We start from the raw sequence: 24,233 nt of genomic DNA, 5'->3' as shown, positions 1-24,233 counted from the left end.
TAGTTATATATAATCATACATGATCATATATAGAATTGTATATGAAGTCATATATAATCATATATAATTATCAGTATATATAATTATTAGGTATATACAATTATATATAATTAACTGTTACATCCAAAAATTGTATTTATTTTTTTAATTCTCCGAAAATAATTATTTTCTAATTTAAAACTTCCGGGGACCATAAAATTTAATCTTTATTCTCTAAACTTAATTCTAAAAGATAAATCTAAAGCAAACAGTTAATGCACTTTTAATTACCTTCGTCTAAGACCCTCTTAAAATTTTTTTTAAAAAGCCCCTAATAAAACTTAAAAATAAAGGCCCCAGAAGACGAAACCCAGAGCCTTATCTAATACGGGGTCATAAAAGTCTCAGACTAAAGGGACAGGGTATTTCCTCGAAGTAATAAAATTGGGAAAATATCTTATCCAGATGTGCATTTAAGCTAGCATTAAAAAATATAATAAAACTAAGACCATTTTTTTTCTCTATTTAAAATAAATAATTTTATTTTTATCTCACTAAAAAATTACTAAATAAGCAAGAAAAGAAAAATTGTTGAACAAAATCTTTTATGTGACACACAATTTTTTTTATTACCTTCTAAAAAATGTTAAAATTAAATCTTTATCATAAAATTTTATGGATTAAACCTACTTAAATTAATCTCTACTATGAAAAAAATTCACTTAAAATAAAATTCTATCTTTTAAAAAAATTAATTTCTAAAAATAGCTAAAATAAAATTCTATTTTTAACTTCTAAAAAAGGTATCTAAAGGAAATTTTATTCTCTAAAAAAATAATTTAAATAATTTTTACAACAAAGATGTTAAATTTTAATTTCTAAAAAAAACCAAAATAATTTTAATAACAAAGATTTTAATTTCTAAAATATTTAAAATCATTTCTACAATAAAAACTTAATTTCTAAAAATATTCAAAATAACGTCTACAATAAAATTTTAAATTCTAAAAATATTTAAAATAATTTCTCTAAAAAGTTTTAATTCAAAAAAAAAAAAAAATAATTCCCGATGACTAAAAATTCACAATCGTTATTAAACGATATCTACATGTGAAATAAAAATGAGGAAATCATCTAAAACAAATTCTTATTGCAATTTATAGGGAAATAATCCGATAAATTCTCATTTTTTCTCTTCTTCTTTTCTTAAATAATGAAATTTCCTCATTGATTAAGAAAATAAGTTAATCAAAAACATGAGACTATGCAATCTTTATCATTAAGATAAAATCAATTTTGTTGTAAATCCGATTGTTATTAAGGTTGTTAGGATAAAATTTATATCGTTATTATTATTACGAAATATTTAGATTTAATTTATAATTTTAAGATTATTCCTAAATAAATTAAATAAAATAATATGTACATGCCGGTATGTGTGTGGGTGCGCACACACATAGGTCTGCATTAGGGCGTGTTCTTTTCGCTTTTCCGAAGGGAATGGGACCAGAGTCCGGAAAACTGCATCCTCATTGGATGGAAGTTCTCCCAGAACATATACAATTTGGGTATGACTACTAAACTATATAAAGACACGTTTTTCCAAAAACGGCCTACTAAAAACTTTGAGGGTCCACTAAACGGATCGACGTCTAATAAATTTTTCAAGTCCTTAGCGAACGGTTCAGTTGCTATTGAAATTTTCGAAGCTCTAGTGAATAACTCAATTGCTACTAATATTTTCGAGTTTGACTACTATAAAATTTTTTTTTTTTAAGCTTTTAACGAGTGATTCAATTAATATTAAATTCAAGTTTTGTTTAAACGTGGTTATATTGTTCTTTTTAAATTTTACAAAAACGTGGTCATTCCGTTTGTATATTTTCAAAAGTTTAACAAGTAATCAGTGTGAATAAAAGGTACTGTACTAGTTGTAAGCCGTTTATTGTTCAATTAGATCAATTTAATTTTGCCTTTATGTACTTTGAATTTCATCAATTCGTGTTGAATATATCCTTATTTAAAAAAAAAAAAAAAAAAAAAAAAAAAAAAATGGTGTCCAAGTAACATTACATTTTTATTTGCTCCTTAATTATTCATAGCAGCAGTGTATCTTTTGAAGTTTAATACTTGTGTTTAGTATATATTTCTTCTGTATTTTTCAGTGAATTGTTTGTTATATAAATCTAGCTAGATCATTACTGGAACTTGACAAATTTAATTTAAATCAAGTGGTGTATGATAATAACCTAAATTATTAATTGACATCATATTGTGTAAGTTGAGGATCACACTGAGCGATCTGGGAGACACCTTCAGTCTTTCTGGCACCTATTAATAACCCCTGTGTCCTATTGCTGTCAAGTCATTTACCGACTGGAGTTAACATCAAGCTGTTGTACTGATCGATGTAGCACCTTGTGTACTATTGTGTATGGCATATAGTATTTAGTATATATAAATATTGTATACTTCGGTGTCAATATTTACATACCTATAGGTGTTGAGTCTTATATCTTACCTATTCCTATACTTGTGTTTAGTTTATAATTCTTCTGGGTTTTCTGTGAGTTGTTTGAATACCTACAAGTATTGTATCTTATATCTTACCTATTCCGCTGTGTACTTAAGTAAATTTAAGTAAATTATAAAATATGCCGCCCAAACTTAACAGTCCCTTATTAACGCCTAAGAAATGTAAGGGTTGTGGCAGCAATATAGTTCAAGCGGAGCCAATACACTGTGTCAAGTGTCAGTCTGCCTACCACCCGGGGTGTGCGAAAGCTCAAACTGTTCTGCAGGCCGGAGTGTATCAAAAGTGTTGTGGCCAAAAAAAAGCTCTCTCCCTGGAGGACATTAGAGAGCTACTCCGAGTCGAAAATGTTACGCTCAGAAATGAAATACATGAAGACTCTGTTAAAGTTTTTGACCCGGTAAAAGCTAGCGTGGATGCGCTTCGTACTGACCTTGAAGACTTGTCTACTAAGCTTGGGGACAGGCTGTCAAGTATTGAAGCAGATAATATCGCAATAAAAAGTCGTTTGGAATTAAATCGGGCTGACATTGACACCAACACGTCTTCTATTAACTCACTGGCTGATAAAATTACTAGAACCAATACAGAAACTGAATCTACCATTCTCAAGGAAGTTGAAGACCGTCTTAATAGGCGTAATAACATTGTTGTGTTTGGTCTTCAAGACTCCAATGATCTTAACCAAGATCAAAGGAACCAGTCAGATCGTAACCTCACTGATGAACTATGCACTGCCCTTCAACTGGACTTCGCTACAACCAGTCAACATCGACTTGGTAAATTTTCGCCTGCATTATCAGTTCCAAGACCTCTAAAAATCTGCTTTAACTTGCCTAATCAATCTGATATCTTCATGCAGCGAATCTTGGAAGCGATGAGGCTGAGAACTCTTCCGCAGACATTTTCTCGTATCTCGGTTGCCAAGGACCGCACTCCCCTTCAACGCCAGGAGCAAAAAGCTGCAGTACAGGAGCTGCGACGTCGGAAGGATCAGGGAGAGTCGGACCTACGGATAGTGATGAAGAGTGGTTTGCCGACCATCGTCAAGCGTCCTCAGAAACCGGCTCAGTCTACACATGTTCCAGGGATAAACTAACCTTACTTAATTCATCTATTAAACATTTCACTATTTACTATCAAAATGTTCGTGGACTTAAGTCCAAACTTAATACTATTTTTACTAATACACTATCTGTTGATTATAATATTTTTGTGTTGACTGAAACCTGGCTTAACTCTGATATTATTTCATCTGAAATCTTTGATGTTGATTTGTTTTCTGTTTTCAGGTGTGACAGACGGCTTGACTTCAGGAAGTCTGGTAGTGGAGTTCTTATTGCATCGGATTCTGACCTTGAAACAAAATCAATTAATTTTGATGATATTACTGTTGAATTCCCTCAGATTGATATTGTAGGGATCTCTTTTGGGAGTCATCCCTACACGACTCTACTGTCGTTGTATATTCCACCTGACTTGAACCCACAATTCTATTCGGACTTCCTTGATGTCTTGTCGTCTCATCCTGCAATGGACGCTGAAGCGCTGATTGTCATGGGAGATTTCAACTCTCCTTTTTTCCTCCAACAAACCATCTCTGAGTTGCGCAATGCTAAATCTGAGCTCTTACACGCATTTTCGGCCTTTCATAATCTCCACCAATTTAATTCTGTTCTGAACTGTAGTGGTCGACTGCTTGATCTTGTTTTTGCCTCGGTTGACTGCTTTGTAGAACTCAAGAGCGATCTCATTTTGAAAATCGACCTTTATCACCCAGCACTCACTATTTCTCTGCAGTATTTGACAAATCGATCTAAATGTCCCCCCAGAATACCGGTTAGTAAATTTAACTTTCACAGATTTGATAAACATTCGCTGATGTGGGAACTGGATCGTATTGATTGGTCTCCCTTGGGGTCTCAAGAGTCGGTGGATGATATGTGTGATTTATTTTATAAACTCCTTAATGAGGCCCTCGGCAAGGCTCTACCGATATGCAAGCCCAGAACATTTCGGTCCACTAAATAGCCTCCTTGGTTTACAAGGGATATAATCAATGACTGCAAGTTAAAAGAAAAAATAAGAACTAAGTATCGTAAAAAATCCTGTGATTACCTTCGTCGGCAATACCATGGCTTAAGATCATCGCTAAAAAGCAGAATAAAAGCTTCATACACTGAGTTTCAGCGCAATGCTGAAGCAAACCTAGTAAGTAACCCTAAATGTTTCTGGAATTTCATTAAATACAAGAAAAAACAAAAAGAGTTCCCAGCAAACTTTTTTATCAATAGTCAAATGGTCTCGAATCCGGAGATAGTTGCTTCATCATTCGCTGACTACTTCAGCAGTGTATTCTCGCCACTAACTGAGCGATTAGGTCATGATGATCTGTACAAGCACAGTGAGACTTATTTTAACTTGTTAGGCGGCCACAAATCCTACTCTGATAATGATGTATTGAGGTGTATTAGAAAACTTCCGGACAAAATGTCTGCTGGTATGGATGGTATTCCGTGCTCGGTGGTGAAATCCTGTGCTCGATGCTTTGTTAAACCTCTGATAATTATTTTCAACTCCTGTTTAAGAGACGGTATATTCCCCACAGCCTGGAAGGTAGCGAAGGTATGTCCTATATTCAAATCTGGTGACGAAACGTTAGTCAACAACTACAGGCCAATTTCTATTATTTCTACTTTTGCCAAACTTTTTGAGTTGCTAATAATGGAAGAGCTTTTACCGATTGTCAGCTCGGTCATCTCTGATGTGCAGCATGGTTTTATGAGGCGAAGATCTACAGTTACTAACTTATTGACTTTTACCCAGTACCTCTATCATGTTGCCTCAGCAGGTGGCCAGGTAGACGTCATTGAAACAGACTTCTCTAAGACCTTCGACAAAGTTGATATTAACCTTCTCATTAAATGTCTGAAGCGGCTAGGCTTACCTGAACTTTTGCTGAGGTTGCTGATTTCGTACCTAAAGAATCGTATGAATGTAGTCATTTTTAATGGCTTTCTCTCGCGTAGCTACATAGCATCCTCTGGAGTTCCCCAAGGATCTAATCTTGGACCGCTTTTATTCATTATTTTCATTAACCCACTAGCTGATATCATCTCCTGTTTCTTTGAAATGTTTGCTGATGATAGTAAATATTATCTACAAATTAAGTCTGTGGCCGATTGTCTTTTTCTGCAGAGAAATCTTGACGCTTTAGCACTTTGGTGTAGTGAGAATAAGCTTCCACTTAATGAAGTTAAGTGCAAAATCATGTCCTTTTGTCGTACTCGGTCGACTATCGTTTTTGACTACAAGATCAATGGTTTCGTTCTAGAGCGTGTCACTATATGCAGGGATCTGGGTGTCATTTATGACTCACGGTTAACCTTTTTGGAACACTATTTGAGCATAACCTCTGCAGCACTCAGAACTCTTGGGTTTGTGATTAGGAGCACAAAAAATTTCACAAACCTGCATGCAATTAAAGTACTGTATATGTCACTGGTTCGCCCTAAACTTGAATATGCTTCTGTTATCTGGTCTCCTACCTATAAAAAGCATATCATAAATATTGAGAAAATACAGCGTAAATTTCTCAAGTATTTAAGTTTTAAAGAACACGGTGTTTACCCAGTGACTGGTGTGAACTATTACGAGCTATGTATAGACTCAGGTTTGCTTTCACTGGAGGAGAGGAGAATTTGCGTTGCCTTTATGTTCGTAAAAAATTTAATACGTGGACATATTGACTGCCCTAGAATTCTTGAACAACTACCTTTCTATATTCCTCCCAGGAACTCTAGATCCTATCAACTTTTTTACACGCGTACTGCTCGATCGTCTTTTGAAAGGTCAGCGCCGGTGCTCAGATTGGCATTGATATGCAACTTATTAGCTAATAATACTGATAGAGCACTTGATCTCTTTGGATTCAATCAACCCATTACGATCGGTGCTTTGGCGTCTATTCTTACTTCTATGAGGGAATAGCAAGTCTATAATATTAAAATTTAGACTTTACCAGGTTTCAGTAACTCTTTATTTCATTATAACATTATACTAATTAATCATCTACTTTTCTCACTTTTTTTTATATATAACCATGTAAGTTGCACCGTACAATGTCATTATTTTGAGCTTTAAGTTTATCATATTTATAAGGACACCGATTATTTTGTATATGTAAGTGACCCTGTCAATGGCGTAAGCTGTTGGGTCTATAATAAGGAAATGAATAAATAAATAAATAAATAACCGAAAATTCTAATCGTATTAATTAACATAACCTTTCCAGACAAAATTAAAATTAAGATCCCGGTCTATAGGCCGAAAGGCTTGGGCCAAAAATAAATTAATTAATTAAGTCCAAAATTGGACGTAACAAATTGGCGCTCGAACAGGGACTTAAATAATTTTGTCTGGAAAACGAAATAATAAATCGGAAAAGGTATTAAACTAACTATCTATTCTATCTATTGCATTTATAAGCTGGTCGCGCTTCCTAAAGCGCACTTGCCCTAATTTATCTAATTATTTCTAAGCTGGTCGCGCTTCCTAAAGCGCACTAGCCCTAATTTGTCTAATTTATCTAATTATTTCTAAGCTGGTCGCGCTTCCTAAAGCGCACTAGCCCTAATTTGTCTAATTTATCTAATTATTTCTAAGCTGGTCGCGCTTCCTAAAGCGCACTAGCTCAAACTTTTCTAAATTATCTATTTTATTCGGACGCGCTTTCTAAAGCGCACTTATTCTAATTTTTCCGAATTATCTATTGTATTTTTAGCTGGACGCGCTTTCGATAGCGCACTAGCTCTAATTTTTCTAAAACTATCTATTGTATTTCTAACTGGACGCGCTTTCTAAAGCGCACTAACTCTAATTTTTCTAAATTATCTATTGTATTTCTAACTGGACGCGCTTTCTAAAGCGCACTAGCTCTAATTTTTCTATTTGAGAATTATCTATTGTATTTCTAACTGGACGCACTTCCTAAAGCGCACTAGCTCTAATTTTTCTATTTGAGAACTATTACTACACCTATCGCTGGGCGCGCTTTCTATAGCGCACTAGCTCTATTTTCGTTTGTATTTCTCGCCGGATGCGCTTACTAAAGCGCACTGGCCCTAACTGTCTAATATCTTATGCCAAAAAAGAGAGGACATAGAGCAGGCCGTCGTATACAGGCACGACGAAGCCGCGAAAAATTACAAAATTCTAAAGAAAATGAAAAGGTAGTTGAAAATATACCTCTACCTCAAATAACTAACATTAGAAGGGTCCAGCGTCGTCTAAAAATAGTAATATTGAATAATTCTGAGGAGGAGATAGATACTGGTTTATATTTACCACGGGTACGATTTCCGGATTCAGATCCTTTAGGGTTACTAGTAAGAGGGGAAAAACTAAGGAAAGGAAAGTTACCCCGCAAAAGTACTAAACGACCCAACAAAAAGGGGGTAAAGATAATAATACCAAAAACTCAAATCTTAAGCCCAAAACCTTATCCCCTATCTCTCAAGGTAGACGGAACAGGCTGGGTACCAATTATTGATTTAGATTAGGTATCGGGATTAAGAATCTTTAGGTTAGCTAACATACTTCCGTATTATAAAAACCGCGAGTAAAAATCGGACCATGCGAACAAATGTTGGATGACGACAAACGGGCGTTACGAACTCAGGGAAGTCATAATCTACTGCCAGGCTTACCTCTAAAAACGATTAAACCGAAACACAATCTTAAACTCGGTAGCAAAGTAAAAGCCTCATTCAATTCTACTATTCCGGAGACGTTCGCCCTTTTGACCACCGCATAAAAAAAATTTACGAAAGATGGAGAATCGGTAGTTGACTTCGCGAATCGATTGCGGAAAAAGGGGCGCGAAATAACCGAATGCTATAAAGCTGACAAACCGGATGCAACCGTTGCCGCGGTGGATGATTTTAAAGAGAAAATCGAAAATTCTATCGCTGAATGTTTCGTACAAAACCTAAATAATGAAATCGACCAACGCATGACGGCATGCGCTAATGTAGAGGAAGCCCTCGCGAAAGCAATCAAAATTGAAAAGAAATTGAATGCCTGTAAGGAACTACGCCGCGATCCCAATTCGGAGAAGAAGAAAGAACCGAAAAAGGAAGACGCGGGTAAGGGTAACAGAACCGTGAATTTCGCTGTCGAGACGCCCGGGAAATCCGCACCAAATAAACCCGTGGGTCAAAACAAAAATCCAAACGGTAATAGTACTAAACCTAATAATTCGAATGATCAAGATATATGTCGTAAATGTGAGAAACCCGGACATTTTGCCAAGAATTGCCCGGACATAACGTGTCAAGTTTGTTTCACGAAGGGACACACCGCGAAAAATTGTCCACAAATTAACGTCGCGACACAGGAAAACCCTTACGCGAATGTACGATGTCAATTATGTGGGGGCCGGGGACACACCGCTAGGTATTGCGAGGAAAATCCTAATCGACGGTATATCCCGAGTCAATTAATGAACCGAATCTCCGCTAATCAACCGCCAAATCAATCCCAAGCTAATCAATTTCGAACTAACAAATACTGCGACTATCACAAAAATAACAGTCATAACACCGAAGACTGTCGGGTATTACAACAAACTGCTAATTACCTACAAACAGTCTCACAAACGTCTTTTCCCAGGGATGCGGGAAGAAACAATCGGCCGTCACAACCTGTGAATATGATCCAGGAAGTGACAGCCGAAACAGATTCCGAATAAATAAAATAGATTTAGATTTAGACTTGGATAATTTACCATACTCTATAGCAGGTAAATCATCCAAAATCGGTGATGTCATCATGATGTTGGATTCTGGTGCATCACCAAATTTAATTAAATTAGGCTATCCTATAATAAAATTTACATGAAATGTATAACAAATATGTGTTGCAAACTATTCGTAACCTGATTGGTTGAACGTAAATATAATATACATAAATGACACAATAATATATCATGTAGAGTATAACATGTAAACAGTAACATATACTATATAAATATACTATATAATATACTATATTATACTATATACTATATATACTATATTATACTATATACTATATAATAAAATATAATATACTATATACACTATATAATATAAAAGTAAGGTTGTTGGCTCCATCTAGCATAAATTAAAAATACTTGTGACCACCCGATACTTATGTAAAGTTAGTACTGGCTCCACCTAGCATTAATTATTATTTATGATAAAATAAATATAAATATAATCTGCTAAATATATTTAATCTACTATATAATCTACTAAAACTTAAAAACCTAGCATAAAAGTCAAATTGGCTTATATATATATAGATTATATTATGCAAATTAAGAAATAACGTGAATATACATAAGCGTCCCGCTGGACGTTATCCCACTTGACCTGTTTTTTTGAGAGAGCATTGTATTGAGTGAACATATGTACTTATGCATTTAGGGGCTGCAGTAACTATACAATTCAAGATCTGGTAACTTTTCGCAGATAATTTTATTAACGAATAGAAACGCAGAACGATACATAAGCCCTTATACTATATACTCAATTCCTTCTTTCTCCTTGGACCGTCGACGGAATAACATCTCCCGGTACTTCGAGACGATTCAAGTTTTTATTCATTGTGCTGTTAAAAAAAAAAAATCGAGTTATGTCCGCTCAATCGCTTATTGCATCGTTTACCCATGATGAAGAAATTGATGAATGGGTCGTCGGAGACGAGAGTGTGTAAGTATTTTTTTAATTAAATAAAAAATTACTGCATGAAAGAAATTCGCGAGCACGTGTTTGAAATTTTTGTTATTAATCGCTAAGATTGTATATCTTCCATTTATAATAAAAATGCTAATAATAATAATAATAATAATAATATAAGAACCGTATTCAATAATTTATTGCGAGATATTTAATTTAAATTTTAATAAAATAATTTCCTCATTTTAATTCTATTTTCAGCGAGCTTAAAGGTTATGTGAATGCCATTGAAGGGACCAAAATGGTAACATCTAGCAAATATCCAGGAAAACTCGTCCCATTGTACAAAATTGTAATCGACAATGGAGGTACGAAACGTGTACGCGCAGTTTTCTGGGGTAGAGATGCAGAGAAGAATTCACCCATTATCCACGATAGAACAGTAAGTATAGTTTTATTTTTTTTTCATATAAAATCATACGTTTAATGTATTTATTGAAATTTTAAATTGTTTCAGATAATCGAGATTAAACGTGGAAAAGTAACCCCCGGAAATGTAGCGTTTAACAACCCTGCTCATCGAATCTCACTTCTCGAATTGTACATTACATCGGCATCAACAGTTACAATTTTTGATGAAAAGTTTGAGATCTTCGTTGAACCTGTTCAGGTACTTGATTTACCGATGATCTATTTCAAGGATTTGGATGCAACTGTTTGTAAGTTTTTATTTTGTATCTAAAATGTAAAATTACGGCTTTCCTATTGCTTACAGTTGCTTATAGCAAACATCCATAGAAGACACTTTTTTTATAAAATCAACTTTTGGACAACTTTTATTTGGAAAATATTTTGATACAAATTTTAGCTCACTGTGACACTTCTAATTTGGAAAGTACGGCTTTCCTATTGGTCAAAACAAAAAATTATAAGAGACACTTTTTTTATAAAATTAAATTTTGGATAACTTTTATCTGAAAAATTTTTTTATACGTCCAATATTTTCACCGAAATTCTAAAATTGTGATTCTTAATCAATGATCAAATTTTAGCTGATACCGAGAATCGTAATCTTGAAATTACGATTTTCTTATTGGTCCTAACACAAAATTATAAGTGACATTATTTTTATAAAATTAAATTTTCATCAACTATTTGTAAGCTTTTATTTTTTTTTTGTTTTTTTTTTCTTCAACTTAGTCTTATATTAATTAATTTTGTTCTAAAACATTCCAGGTGTACAAGGGTATTTGAAGCAGGAGTTCGACCCCATTAAGTCATATGGATCAATTTACGGTGCGGGTGTTTTGGTCGATGGTGAGACACGGCTGCCGGTTAAAATCGAGAAATTCAACCCGTCATCCACAAAAATCCCAAAAGGGACTTTCTTAAAAATGACAGGAGTAGTTGCTACCAATGCCAGTGAGATTATTTATTGATTTATTTTGACTTTATAGCTTGAAATTTGTTTCTCCTATTTATTCTACTTTCTATTCAATTAGCTGGACCGCCCTGTTTAAAGGTGACGTCAATAGACGATGTTCAGATTTGCAGTGACGTTGCAGTACTGGCTCCCGAAATATTAAGTCCAATGGGACGGCGTCCACCAAGCAAAAGGAAAGTCGACTTCACTTTTGACATTGCCGAGAAGGAGAAAGCTGCCAAAAAAAAAGGCATAAATCTTAAATGTCTCGCGACTCGCCTAATTTTGATTTGAATTATTTTGGAAACCCTTTTTACTTGTTTTTTTAGCGTTCTATTTTGATATGACTGTCATATCATTTAATATCTTCAAATTTATGATTTTTCTTTAATATTTTTTTGCCTTGATATGAGATTTTTAATTTAAATAATTTAATGTGCATGGCTAAAAATTTCTACAAGCATCCCTGAATAAAAAAAAAGTATTGAGACAAAGAAAAAAGTATTGAAAAGTATTGGATTGACTAGAAAACCAATACTTTTCAATACTTTTTTCTTTGTCTCAATACTTTTTTTCAATCAGGGATCTTACATTATTCGACAGATAAGTTCTTTGCGTTTTATTTAACAATTGAAACAGGTTTAACCTACAATATTATAACTGATTGTGTTTCGTAACCTTGTGATAATGGAACAAGTGACCTGATTATTTAATAATACTTAATAATAGCAGCGGTAAAAATAATTCTATTATTTATAAGATAAATTATAAACGACGACTGATTAATATAATTAATCGATATGATTAAGAGATTAGCATACGTTATAATAAGTGTCATAATTTTAATAAGTATTTTAAATAATCTATGTCATATATTAACTTATGTTTCTAAATCTGTAAGTGATTTTTAACAAGATAATAACTTATGTCTTAATTAATAATTTAATGATTTTTTTGTATTACATTACGTATGCTAAGCGTTGCTTAGCGAGATTTGATAAATTAATGAATAAATTGATAAATGTTTGATTTTAATAAATTCAATAAAATAAAATATGTTTGATTTAAATAAAAATGTTGAAATTGTCGGAATTGTCATTCGTCAGCTCAACTTAATTGCTAGGATATAAAGACTAATGGACAATTGTCAAAATATAAAATAAAATATGTTTGATTTAAATAAAAATGTTGAAATTGTCGGAATTGTCATTCGTCAGCTCAACTTAATTGCTAGGATATAAAGACTAATGGACAATTGTCAAAATATTCCCGTGTAAAAAAGTTGCGGGATTCCGCCGGTAATCCGCAGGTGATCCGCAGGTGATCCGCTGAATATCATGTGGAAGTCATATTTTGACACAAATAAGAATTCTAAATGAATTCCGGATGAAATCCTGATGAATACACAAAGATAGTATACTGTAAAAAATTTCGGTGTAAAAGATGGACCCAGAGACTTTTACACCGTCGTGTAAGTGTGAAAAGTCGGTGTAAACACTTGTATAAATTTAACACGGTGTAATTAACTGTTTTACACTATTCCGTGTTATTATTTATAACTCTGAAATTCCATCAATTATAAGCTATAATTATGTGACTAAAACTTATACAATAGTGAAATTCATCTCATAATATAGAAGAATAACTAATTAACAACATCCCTTTGTCAAAAACCTCGATTACTTTTTGAGTTTCTCGTAATTATCATTTGACTGAGTGTGAGTGGTGGGACATCGAAAAATTCTTCTCTCTTACCTTGGTATACTTTAAGTCCAATTTCAGTTCGATCACTAAGTTTAAAAAAAATACTTCCCTCTCAATAAAAAATTTATCCTACAAACATTCAATATTATGAAGAATTAGACTGTTTACCTACGTAGCAAAAATTTTTTTTATTGTAATTGGTGGGACAGACATTTGTGACTGGTGGGACAAGTACAAAATGTCTACATCAAGTTGTTTATTAAAAAGGCTGTTATATTATTTCAACTCTAGAAACATTATTGTATATATATTTAACTATAAATTATTTAGGATAATTAAAAAAAACTAATTAAAACACACAAATAAAGGATTTAGCATGCTGGCAACACGATCTTGATAAACTTAGGTGTTAATTAATAACGAACATAAACAAAATTTGTTCTTAAAACTAGAATAATAAATATGTTAGTTAATAACAAACATTTTTTACAGTGTACAGAAATATAGTTCTAGTGATAGATTGTTCAAAAAATTTTTTTTGCTCGACAGGCAGAAAGCGTCAACTTTCAGCCCGCTGCGCTAAACAAAGTTGCCGCTTCCTGCCTTCGTCCAGCAAAAAAATAGTATACACTCCACGGGAAATAAATAAGAAAGCCTCAGATCATATGTTTGTTGACATCGGCTTTGCCTCGGACAACAATTACATGTGATCTGAGACATGTGGTGTGTGTGTGTGTGTGTGTGTGTGTGTGTGTGTGTGTGTGTGTGTGTGTGTGTTTTTTTTTTTTTTTTTTTTTGTAGGGGGGGGAATCCTTTTTACGGATTCTAGGCATAGCTGTTTGGCCTGGATATGTGGCGACTCGACGCAGCGTCATACTAACTCGACACTAACGCCCCTACCCACTAAACCCTAAACCCCTTTCTCTTCTATCCTCTGATCCCCCATGGTACCGCCGTAAGGCATTTCTTCGCGGGGGGAGGAATTAGCTGCCGCTCTTCCTTCTGGTGGCTAAGATGTTTTGTATTTTTATCCCCCTTCTAGTTTCTGTGTTTTGCTCTTTTTCTCCCGATGGACCGCAACTCTGTAAGCACTATAGTGGCAAAGGTGCTGTTGTCGTTCCACACAGCTTCTGATGACAGCATGTCTTCTACTATTGTCTCCGGTTGAATTCTCTTATTTACGATCTTCTCTAATTCATCGCGCTGTTGGTTAAAACGAGGACATGCAAAGATCACGTGCTCCACGTCTTCAGCGACACCTGGGCAGGATGGGCACTCCGGAGAATCGTCGTGCTTAAAGCGGTGAAGATAGGCTCGGAAGCAGCCGTGTCCTGACAACATCTGCGTAAGGTAGTAGTTAACCTCTCCATGACTCCGGTTCAGCCAGTCGTCGATCCTCGGTATAAGACGATACGTCCATCTTCCTTTTTCTGCAGCGTCCCACTGGAGCTGCCATCGGTCGAAGCTGTTTTGCCGTTCTTCAGTTCTGAGCTCTTCAGCGCTTAGTGTAGTTGACCTTTTACGATGATAAAGGTTCCGTCTTTCCTCAGCGAGGACTCTGAGAGGCAGAGTTCCGGAAATAACGCACACTGCTTCCTCGGATATTGTGCGGAAGGCGCTGGCGACTCTTAAGGCACACCGTCGGTATACTGGTCCAGCCTTCCTCCATGATTCTTGCATCTCGAGAGCGTTGGTCCAAATAGATATACCATATGTAAGCACCGATGTGACTACAGATGATAACAGTACCCTTCTGCTCTGCTTTGGCCCTCCGATGTTCGGCATCAGTCGTGCTAGACTTGTTCCCACTGCTGACGCCTTGGCACTGACGTGTTCTACCTGCTGCTTAAAGTTGAGTCGGGCATCAAGCATCACTCCTAAATATCGAATATAAGGTTGTGATGTGATTTCTTGTTCGGCGACTTTCAGCTTAATTGTCTCTACCATTGCTGGTAATAAGCACTGCCTCAGTTTTGTGTTGCGCCAGTTGCAGGTTCACTGCGTCCATCCACCGGTTAACGCGCTCGAAAGTGAGATCGAACACATGGTTTATCTCGTCAAGATGTTTGGCAACGATCACTACGGCTACGTCGTCTGCATATGCTACGAGTTTGACGTTTCTTGGCAGAGTTAGTCTTAATAGGCCGTCATACATAATATTCCACAGGAGCGGGCCTAGAACTGAACCTTGTGGTACACCTCCAGAAATAGCATACTCCCTTGGACCGTTCTTCGTGTCATACTTCAGGACCCTGTTTTCAAAGTAGCTTGCTACGATCTTAAGAAGGTATTCTGGTACATTCTTCTCTTTGAGGGCCTGCATGATGCATTCCCAATTGGCGGAGTTGAAGGCATTTCTGATGTCTAGGGTCGCCACCAGGCAATACTTCTTCGTTCCACCCTTCCATCTGGTTCCTGCGATTGCTTCCTTGGCCGTATCAACAACCAGTTTGATTGCGTCCAGGGTTGATCGTCCTTTCCGGAATCCATACTGATTGTCTGCCAGGAGTGGGTCGACTACTGCTTCAATTCTCTGGTGAATTATGCGTTCGAATATCTTACCCGCTGTATCTAGCATGCAAAGTGGGCGGTAAGATGACGGTTCATCCGGTGGCTTTTTCCCTTTAGGAAGCAGCACTAACCGTTGCTGTTTCCACTTTCGAGGAAAAATCCCTTCTTTGAGGCAGGTGTTGTAAACATCCAGGAATAATGCCGGTGCTGCCTTTATAGCTGTTTTTAAGGCAATGTTAGGGATTCCGTCTAATCCCGGTGCTTTATTATTCCCTACGCGGTTGCAAGCCTCCGTCAGTTCTTCTTCCGTGACAGTTGGAATGTCCTCCAGTTCTCCTTGAGCTAGCTGGTAGTGAAGCTCGCGTTGCTGCGGAAACAGCGCGGTAACGATTCTCTGCAGAAGTTGTGGGCATGTGGGTGCCGGCATTTGTTTGACTTTTAGGTGATTCATGACCACCTTGTACGGCCTACCCCACAGGTCTTTGTCCACCTCGTTGATGAGCTCTTTCCAGCATTGCCTCTTACTATCCTTGATGGGTTTGTTCAGTAATCGACGGGCTTTTTTGTACTCTGCGACCAGCTCCGCAGAGTTAGGTCGTCGATAGCCACGCTGGGATATTCTCCTTTTCTTTAGACACTCTTTCCGAAGAACGCTGATGTGGTCGTTCCACCAGTGTACTGCCGGGCGTTGGCTTATGCTGCATTTCCGGACCATACTTGCGTCACAGGCCTGGACAACTCTTTTCATCAGGTCCTTGGTCATTTCTTCTGCGGGTCCAGTAGTAATCGGTTCACTATTCAGGGCTATTATCAATGTGCTTGTGTCAAAAGACTTCACTTTCCATCCAATGGTATAGAGTGACTTGATTGGTCTTCTTGTATTCCGGTCATGTAATATTTCCCAGAGAATTGCCTTGTGGTCGCTGGCTGTGTAGATATCCATCACCTTCCAGTCGTATTTCCCACTGATGAGGCTGCTGCTGACGAAAGTGAGATCTACAATAGAGCTTGCTTCCCCTTTAGTATAGGTTGGCGTATCACCACTGTTGAGCTGGACTACATCTAGTGTAGAGAAAGCTTCTAGGAGTGCTTTTCCTCGCGCATTTGTCTGCTTGCTGCCCCAGTCTACTGCCCAGGAGTTGAAGTCACCGGCAATCGCGACCGGATAATGCTGCTTGGCGTCCTCGGTCAGTTTGTCCAAGAATTCAGTGAATTCAACAATGGATAGGCTAGGTGGTGCATAAAAGCTGTAGAAACGGATGCCGTTAACTGTTGCTGCTACAAAGCCGGCATTATTATTGTTAACTACACTCTGGAAGGGATGCTTACCACAAGACCAGATGACAGCCTTGGTGGTGCTGTCAGATTCCCAAGGCTGGGTATTCAGGTATCTATATGGCTCTGCTATCATTACTAAGTCTAACTCTAGTTCTCTTGCTGTTTGCATAAGCAGATCATGTGCAGCTTCGCAATGGTTTAGGTTTAGCTGCAATATCTTCATGTCTGTTTGTTTGTTATCTTCTGGAGTGCCTCTTTAAATACTGGGCACCTGGATGCGCCGGCATGATGAGCCGAGTTCTCCGCACTTTGATCCGCGCATAATACACATTTCGCTGGGTTTTTGCATTCAGCAATCTTGTGTCCCTCTTGTCCGCACCTAATACATAGCTTAGACCGATCCACATTGCTCTTGCACTGGGATCCAAGATGTCCAAAGTGCCAGCACTTGAAACATTGGATTGGTCTCCTCGTAGCTCTGATTCGGCAGTTGGTCCAGCCGATCCGGACTTTACCGCTTCCTGCCAATATCTTGCACGCTGCAGCTGCTGGTAGTGTCACAACAGCTGTCTGAGTACCTCTGTAGGCCTTATGAATCTTAATTGTCCCTAGTGGTATCTCGCAGGTTTCTCCGATTTCCGTTTGCAATGCAGCCTGAATATCCTCCTTGGTTGTGGTACCGTCAAGATCTCGGATTTCGACGTCTTCCTGTGGCCCTTTGCAGATTACCTTCGCGTCTTCTTGGATGATGTCCGCGATGGTCTTCTGTAAGGCTTGGCCTCGGTCAGCGCTCTTCCTCGAAAGCGTAATCAGCAAGCTCCCGGTCCTAGTTCTTTGGATCTTATCCACTGTAGTACGGACCTGTTCGTCAGGGACGTCCTGCTTTATTCGCTTCAGAATTTCAGCATACTTTGCCGTCTCTGCGGGGCGGATGATCAGTGCGTCCGGCCTAATCCGTTTGCGCGGTTCTTTCCGATTAGGCTCTGGCCTGGACTCTTCCGGCGGTTGCTTCTGGAGCTTTTCTACTGCTTGCTCTCTCTTGGACTTCCTTGACTGGACTTTTTGCCATTCATTCACCTCCTTTTTTCCGCCGTTCTGTGTTACCGCGTTTTTCGGGGGACTTGGTTTAAGGTCCTTCTTCTTCTTAGTACGGCTGGTCATTGAGTCTGGGGAATTTCGTTCTTTCCTTTTCCCAGGCCTGATTTCAGTTCCAGTTGCCTCTCCGTCTCCGACAACTGACTCGACGTCACCCTCGCCACCTGTGTCCATCTCCTCGACAAACGTGTCGGCTTTTGCTGGTGGAACCGCTGTCACACTCGTCTTCATCACGATATTACCGTGTTGTTGTTGGATTTCCTGCCATTCTTGGTCCAGTTTTTTGAACCTTCTAAGGGCACTGCAGATGTTCGTCGACTTCGACTTGATCTCCTTGTGGACATTTTGCTTGGTTTGGAGAAAGTCCTGCAGTCCACAGACTAGCTTCTCCAGATGTGCCAGCGCATCTGTCCTCTTCATCTTTGCACTAAGTAGCAGTGCGTCTTGCTGGGCATGAGGCCCGTTTTCACTCTTGTTTGTTTCCTGTGCATTACTCATACTTTTTAATTTACCAGCGCATCGTACGGAGTGGAGCGGGTTGCCATAACTAGGAACGGGTGTACCCTCGGAGATAGTACTCCTACCCCAGTTCCCTGAGGCCTAGCCGACACTTAGCCAGTCCCGGAATACACGGACGGACTAGACTCGCTCGGAGCGGTGAAGATTCCGATCTCTAACACTCACTGCGTACTTCCTGATCAAGGCCCGAAGTGGCTGGCTCCTGATCCACTGCTGCAACTTACACCTCGGTAGAGCAAGCTCACATCAGCCGTGGCCTGCATCGTCGGAAACTACGATACAGGTTCCGGTCACTCCCAGTGGGTCACAGCAGAGAACGATCGTCTTGTTAGGTCAGTTAGTGCGACCAACCCATTAAAGGGGAGTTTTGTCCACGGGAGCGTATTTTGTTTGGCTCCTACCCGCTGTACCTCATCAACTAAGAGATTAAGTGTCATCCAAGGACAGCGAGCGTTCTCCCATCCGCTCGGGGAGACGTGCCCGGTAGCAGTATCTCTTCTTTCCCGAGAGTGTGTGTGTGTGTGTGTGTGTGTGTGCTATTCGAAAGGGCTTGACTGAACTTAGATTTTCAATATACGTTGGAACGATTCGGACCGATAGATTTTGAGAAATCGCAAAAAAACTACAAAAAAAAATTTTTTTAAATGGGGGTTTTTTGGAATACCTTATAAACAGCTTTACTGATCAATTTCGAAAACTAATCAGCTCTTAACATAAAAAAATCACGTCGATCGCCGCCAGTGCGGTCAAAATCGATCGATTCGTTCGTGAGTTATCGTTGAGGAAAGAAAACCGAAAAAAGTCTTTTTTCGGAATTACTCCGAAATTTTTTTATCTATCAATTTAAACTCGAAGATTCTTTATGAAACTTAAAAAACTTAAAAAACTTAAAAAACTGGTATACTTTAAGTCCAATTTCAGTTCGATCACTAAGTTTAAAAAAAATACTTCCCTCTCAATAAAAAATTTATCCTACAAACATTCAATATTATGAAGAATTAGACTGTTTACCTACGTAGCAAAAATTTTTTTTATTGTAATTGGTGGGACAGACATTTGTGACTGGTGGGACAAGTACAAAATGTCTACATCAAGTTGTTTATTAAAAAGGCTGTTATATTATTTCAACTCTAGAAACATTATTGTATATATATTTAACTATAAATTATTTAGGATAATTAAAAAAAACTAATTAAAAAACACAAATAAAGGATTTAGCATGCTGGCAACACGATCTTGATAAACTTAGGTGTTAATTAATAACGAACATAAACAAAATTTGTTCTTAAAACTAGAATAATAAATATGTTAGTTAATAACAAACATTTTTTACAGTGTACAGAAATATAGTTCTAGTGATAGATTGTTCAAAAAATTTTTTTTGCTCGACAGGCAGAAAGCGTCAACTTTCAGCCCGCTGCGCTAAACAAAGTTGCCGCTTCCTGCCTTCGTCCAGCAAAAAAATAGTATACACTCCACGGGAAATAAATAAGAAAGCCTCAGATCATATGTTTGTTGACATCGGCTTTGCCTCGGACAACAATTACATGTGATCTGAGACATGTGGTGTGTGTGTGTGTGTGTGTGTGTGTGTGTGTGTGTGTGTGTGTGTGTGTGTGTGTGTGTGTGTGTGTGTGTGTGTGTGTGTGTGTGTAAACCTCTTATAACTTTTGAACGGCTTAACTGATTGGATCGAGATTAGTAGCGACCCAAAGAGTATCATTGCCATTAAATTTCGTGAAAATTTTAATTAATTCGGTTCGCTAGATTTTGAGAAATCTTAAAAAAAAAAATTTTTTTAAAATGGTTTTTTTGGAATAACTTTATTTTATATCTTTTTGTAAAGAAAAAAAAAATTTTTTTTTCTTATAGTCTTATGAACGTGGACTTGGCGCGATTTTTTTAGAGTGAAACTGTTTTTTTTCGGATAGTATATTACACACCGAGGGAAGTAAAGTAAGAAATGTCTCAGATCACATGTAATTGTTGTCCGAGGCGAAGCTTATCAACAATCGGATAACTCTTCATTAAAATTCGGTACAAATTTATTATTTAAAAATTAATTTTTTTTTAATAGCTCAAAATATTACTTTGTTAGTGATAATTTCTTTTTTTTAATATTTCTTATTCTACGTCTCGATTTATAATAAAATCATTACAATCTATCACTAACTTTCTTTCCATATTATTTTTGGATATTCATCCGGAATTCATCCGGAATGCATTTAGAATTCCTATTTGTGTCAAAATATGACTTCCACATGATATTCAGCGGATCCCCTGCGGATCACCTGCGGATTACCGGCGGAATCCCGCAACTTTTTTACACGGGAATTATTTATTTATTATCAATAGCAATTAAGGTCAAGAGTTTTGCCTTAATTTTAGAATGAAAAAGATGAATTCTTAATATAACGAGGAAAATATTACTTTTATAAAACAAATTATTTAATAAACATTGTAGGAAATTTAATTTTCTACAATATTTATTACTTATTATATTTTTATACGACGAATATTTTGACCGTAATTTCACAATTAACAATCTTCATCAATGATGCAAATTTTAGTTCAGTGTGACACTCCTAATTTGGAAAGTACGGCTTTTCTATTGGTCAAAACAAAAAATTATAGGAGACACTTTTTTTATAAAATTAAATTTTGGATAACTTTTATTTGAAAATTTTTTTATACGTCCAATATTCTCACTGAAATTCCAAAATTGTGATTCTTAATCAATGATACAAATTTTAGCTTACTGTGAAACTACTAATTTCGAAAGCACGGCTATCCTATTGGTCCTAACAAAAAATTTAAAGCGACATTTTTTTTAAGAAATTCAATTTTCTCCGACTTCTCTTGGAGACATTATTTTCTATTATCAATATTTTCTTTGTCGTATCAAACCATTTACATTTTTCATTATTCCGCTCTTTTACTCTTTTTTTGTTTGAGTGATGGCTTAATTAATTTCATAAATTGTCATCATCAAACGAATATTTTTATTCTATTCGTTCATCATTAAAATTAACATATCACTACTTTGGTATTTTGTAAAACAATAATATGTTAACGTGTATTCTGAAAATAATTTTTCTTATAATTACTGATATGAAATATTTTTATATGTAGTAATGTTCATCAAGTAACTATTAATATCATCTACTTAAAGTTCAAAAAGCGCTCGTGCGCGCGCCTTATTTTAACCAATGATGGGTTGCGTCCCATTTTTTTGGAGGTTTCGGTCTTTTATTAACTTCACGTTCTCATTGCACCTTCATTTTTAGTTCGTTCTTTGTTCGTTCATATTTGTTTTATTTGCTGAGTTCATTTTTATTTAATTCTGTTTTCCACTAAATTTAAAACACATTTTTAAACACTTCTAATTGATAACGACGCATGCGCAAGTTGATTTTGTTACACTTCAGTGCTGCTATTACCTCTGAAATAATGATATTCAATCATTATAGAATCTTTATTGTTTTTATTTTTGTTAAACTACTCATACTATTTATATAATGATATTCAATTATTATAGAATCTTTATTGTTTTTATTTTTGTTAAACTCCTCATACTATACTATTTATATTGCAAAGGCGACAGCACTATGGTATGACGAAATTATTTTGCGCATGCGTCGTGATTATTAACGATGATTTAATTCATTAGCAAACAAAATTAAATACAAAATACAAAGGCAGTAAAAGAGACAAATAATCATTTTTGATGAACAAATAGAACAAACAATTTGTTTGGGGGAAAAAAAAAATAATTTCTTAGCCGCCAGAGATTCACTAAGGTATTTGCTGTAAGTTTAAGTCATTGTACTCATGACACAATAATATGATTCTTATCGGAAGGCCCTCTGTAGAGTAATTTTATAGTCAATAATTAATAAATAGAAAAAAAATAATAATACGCCATTATCTAATTTATACTCATCCATCGCTAATATTAATGCTGTCATCATTAAATTGATTAAGTTGATATATCAATTTGTAGAATACCTACTAAATTTGTTGTTCTTAGCCGTGCATCTTATTGTTTCGTTGTTTCAATTAACTTATTCTATTTGTCAACTGGTCAATTGTTTAATAATTATACAATTCTCGTGTACATGTAAGTATTTATATTTCTTTGCATGTAATACACGTTGATAATCCGCAATATTAATATTATCGTTCCTTCTATTGATTGGACATTTTTAATTATTTCTTTTGTTCCACAGGGCGCCTGAATAAATTCATCGAACAAAAATTATAAACAATTGACATACTGTAGCACAGTATTTTCAACAAAAATCATAAGCTATTTACTACGTAAAGTATCTTATAAATTATCTACGTGGAGAAAAATTGGACCGGCAGAAATCCCGAGGTAAATAATATTAAAAAAAGTTGCTCGGAATGCCTTATGGAATATTTTATAATATTCAATTAATCTCTATATATCAATGGATAACCTACGATTTTAATTTTTTTTTGTTAATTCAATACATAAATATATAAATTCAGTTCAGAGTTCTTAATATTTGTCAAATTATTAATAATTTTTGTTTTTCAATCTATACTTTCTATTTTTATTACATTTATTTAACTTTTTTCATTTTAGGTTCAGCCAACCTTGGTCACCACACCATACATATATAGCATCGCATAAGGAAAACCCTAATTGGAATCGAAAATTTCAATCAAAAGAAAGGAGTCGAACCATTTATATTAACTGAAAGCAAAATTTAATCTAAAACACAAAGCAATCTCAAAACTAAAAACAAAACCAAAATCATAACCACAACCATAACCATAACCAAGATAAGAACCGAAACCAAGATAAAAACCGAAACCAAAATAAAAACTAAAGAAAAAAATAAAACCATAACCAAAGGAAAAAACCTATACTATTAAGCAATTCATTAATTTTTGAATAGTAAACAGATATAAATTACTAACGAATTTGACAAAAACAAAAGCAAGCAATCAATTGATTAAATACTTTAGATAAAAGAAAATAAAATATAGACTGTATAAAATTAATAATTGAACGATCTAAATTAAGTTCCGGTAATTAGCGAAAATTATATAAATTACATTGTTGTGTAAAGTCAATAATAATATATCAGTTTTTAAATATTTTACATAATTTTTATTTTTGAATAAAGAATTATTTTTTATTTTTAATTAAGCATTTAATATGTAATTGAGTCGTTTTGATACTGTTTTTCTCGACTTTATAGAGCATTTATAAATTCAATTTTCAGTATATTGATTTCCAACACTATTTTAATAATTATTTTATGTAAACATCGTATTGTTATCGTATGATTCTGTAAATAAAAATAAAAAGAAAAACTTTTGCGACATTTTCTTGTGCGTATTAATTCAATATACAACTGATATTTTTTGTCAACAAAGACAACAATAAGCAATTTTTTCTTTCTTATTGCTAACTCTCAAATAACAATGGGTCGCA

At 35.7% G+C, this 24,233-nt stretch overlaps 1 protein-coding gene and 1 long non-coding RNA gene across 2 annotated transcripts; both read left to right on the top strand.

Annotated features, from left to right (window-relative positions):
* The first annotated feature begins 9,870 nt into the window (after window positions 1-9,870).
* LOC123273745 lies at window positions 9,871-12,095 on the top strand. The gene is made up of 5 exons (XM_044741223.1): window positions 9,871-10,266; window positions 10,495-10,675; window positions 10,751-10,952; window positions 11,470-11,655; window positions 11,736-12,095. Exons 1-5 carry the CDS (start codon window positions 10,190-10,192, stop codon window positions 11,948-11,950), a joined length of 861 nt encoding a protein of 286 aa, XP_044597158.1. The 5' UTR covers window positions 9,871-10,189; the 3' UTR covers window positions 11,951-12,095.
* Window positions 12,096-22,650: 10,555 nt separating this feature from the next.
* Window positions 22,651-23,623, top strand: LOC123273747. The gene is made up of 3 exons (XR_006511363.1): window positions 22,651-22,883; window positions 22,993-23,141; window positions 23,376-23,623. It is a non-coding gene; the product is annotated as an uncharacterized LOC123273747 (long non-coding RNA).
* Window positions 23,624-24,233: the final 610 nt, after the last annotated feature.

Source organism: Cotesia glomerata, unplaced genomic scaffold (assembly GCF_020080835.1).
Source record: "Cotesia glomerata isolate CgM1 unplaced genomic scaffold, MPM_Cglom_v2.3 scaffold_13, whole genome shotgun sequence".
NCBI lineage: Eukaryota > Metazoa > Arthropoda > Insecta > Hymenoptera > Braconidae > Cotesia > Cotesia glomerata.
Note: the sequence above shows the minus strand (reverse complement) of the source record. Positions and strands in the feature narration are given on the sequence as shown.

Excerpts from the sequence above, each read along its gene's own strand:
- LOC123273745 (XM_044741223.1), top strand. The coding sequence starts at position 10,190 with ATGTCCGCTCAATCGCTTATTGCATCGTTTACCCATGATGAAGAAATT. Across the intron at positions 10,676-10,750 it reads CCATTATCCACGATAGAACA|ATAATCGAGATTAAACGTGG; the intron begins GTAAGTATAGTT and ends AAATTGTTTCAG. Across the intron at positions 11,656-11,735 it reads AGTAGTTGCTACCAATGCCA|CTGGACCGCCCTGTTTAAAG; the intron begins GTGAGATTATTT and ends CTATTCAATTAG.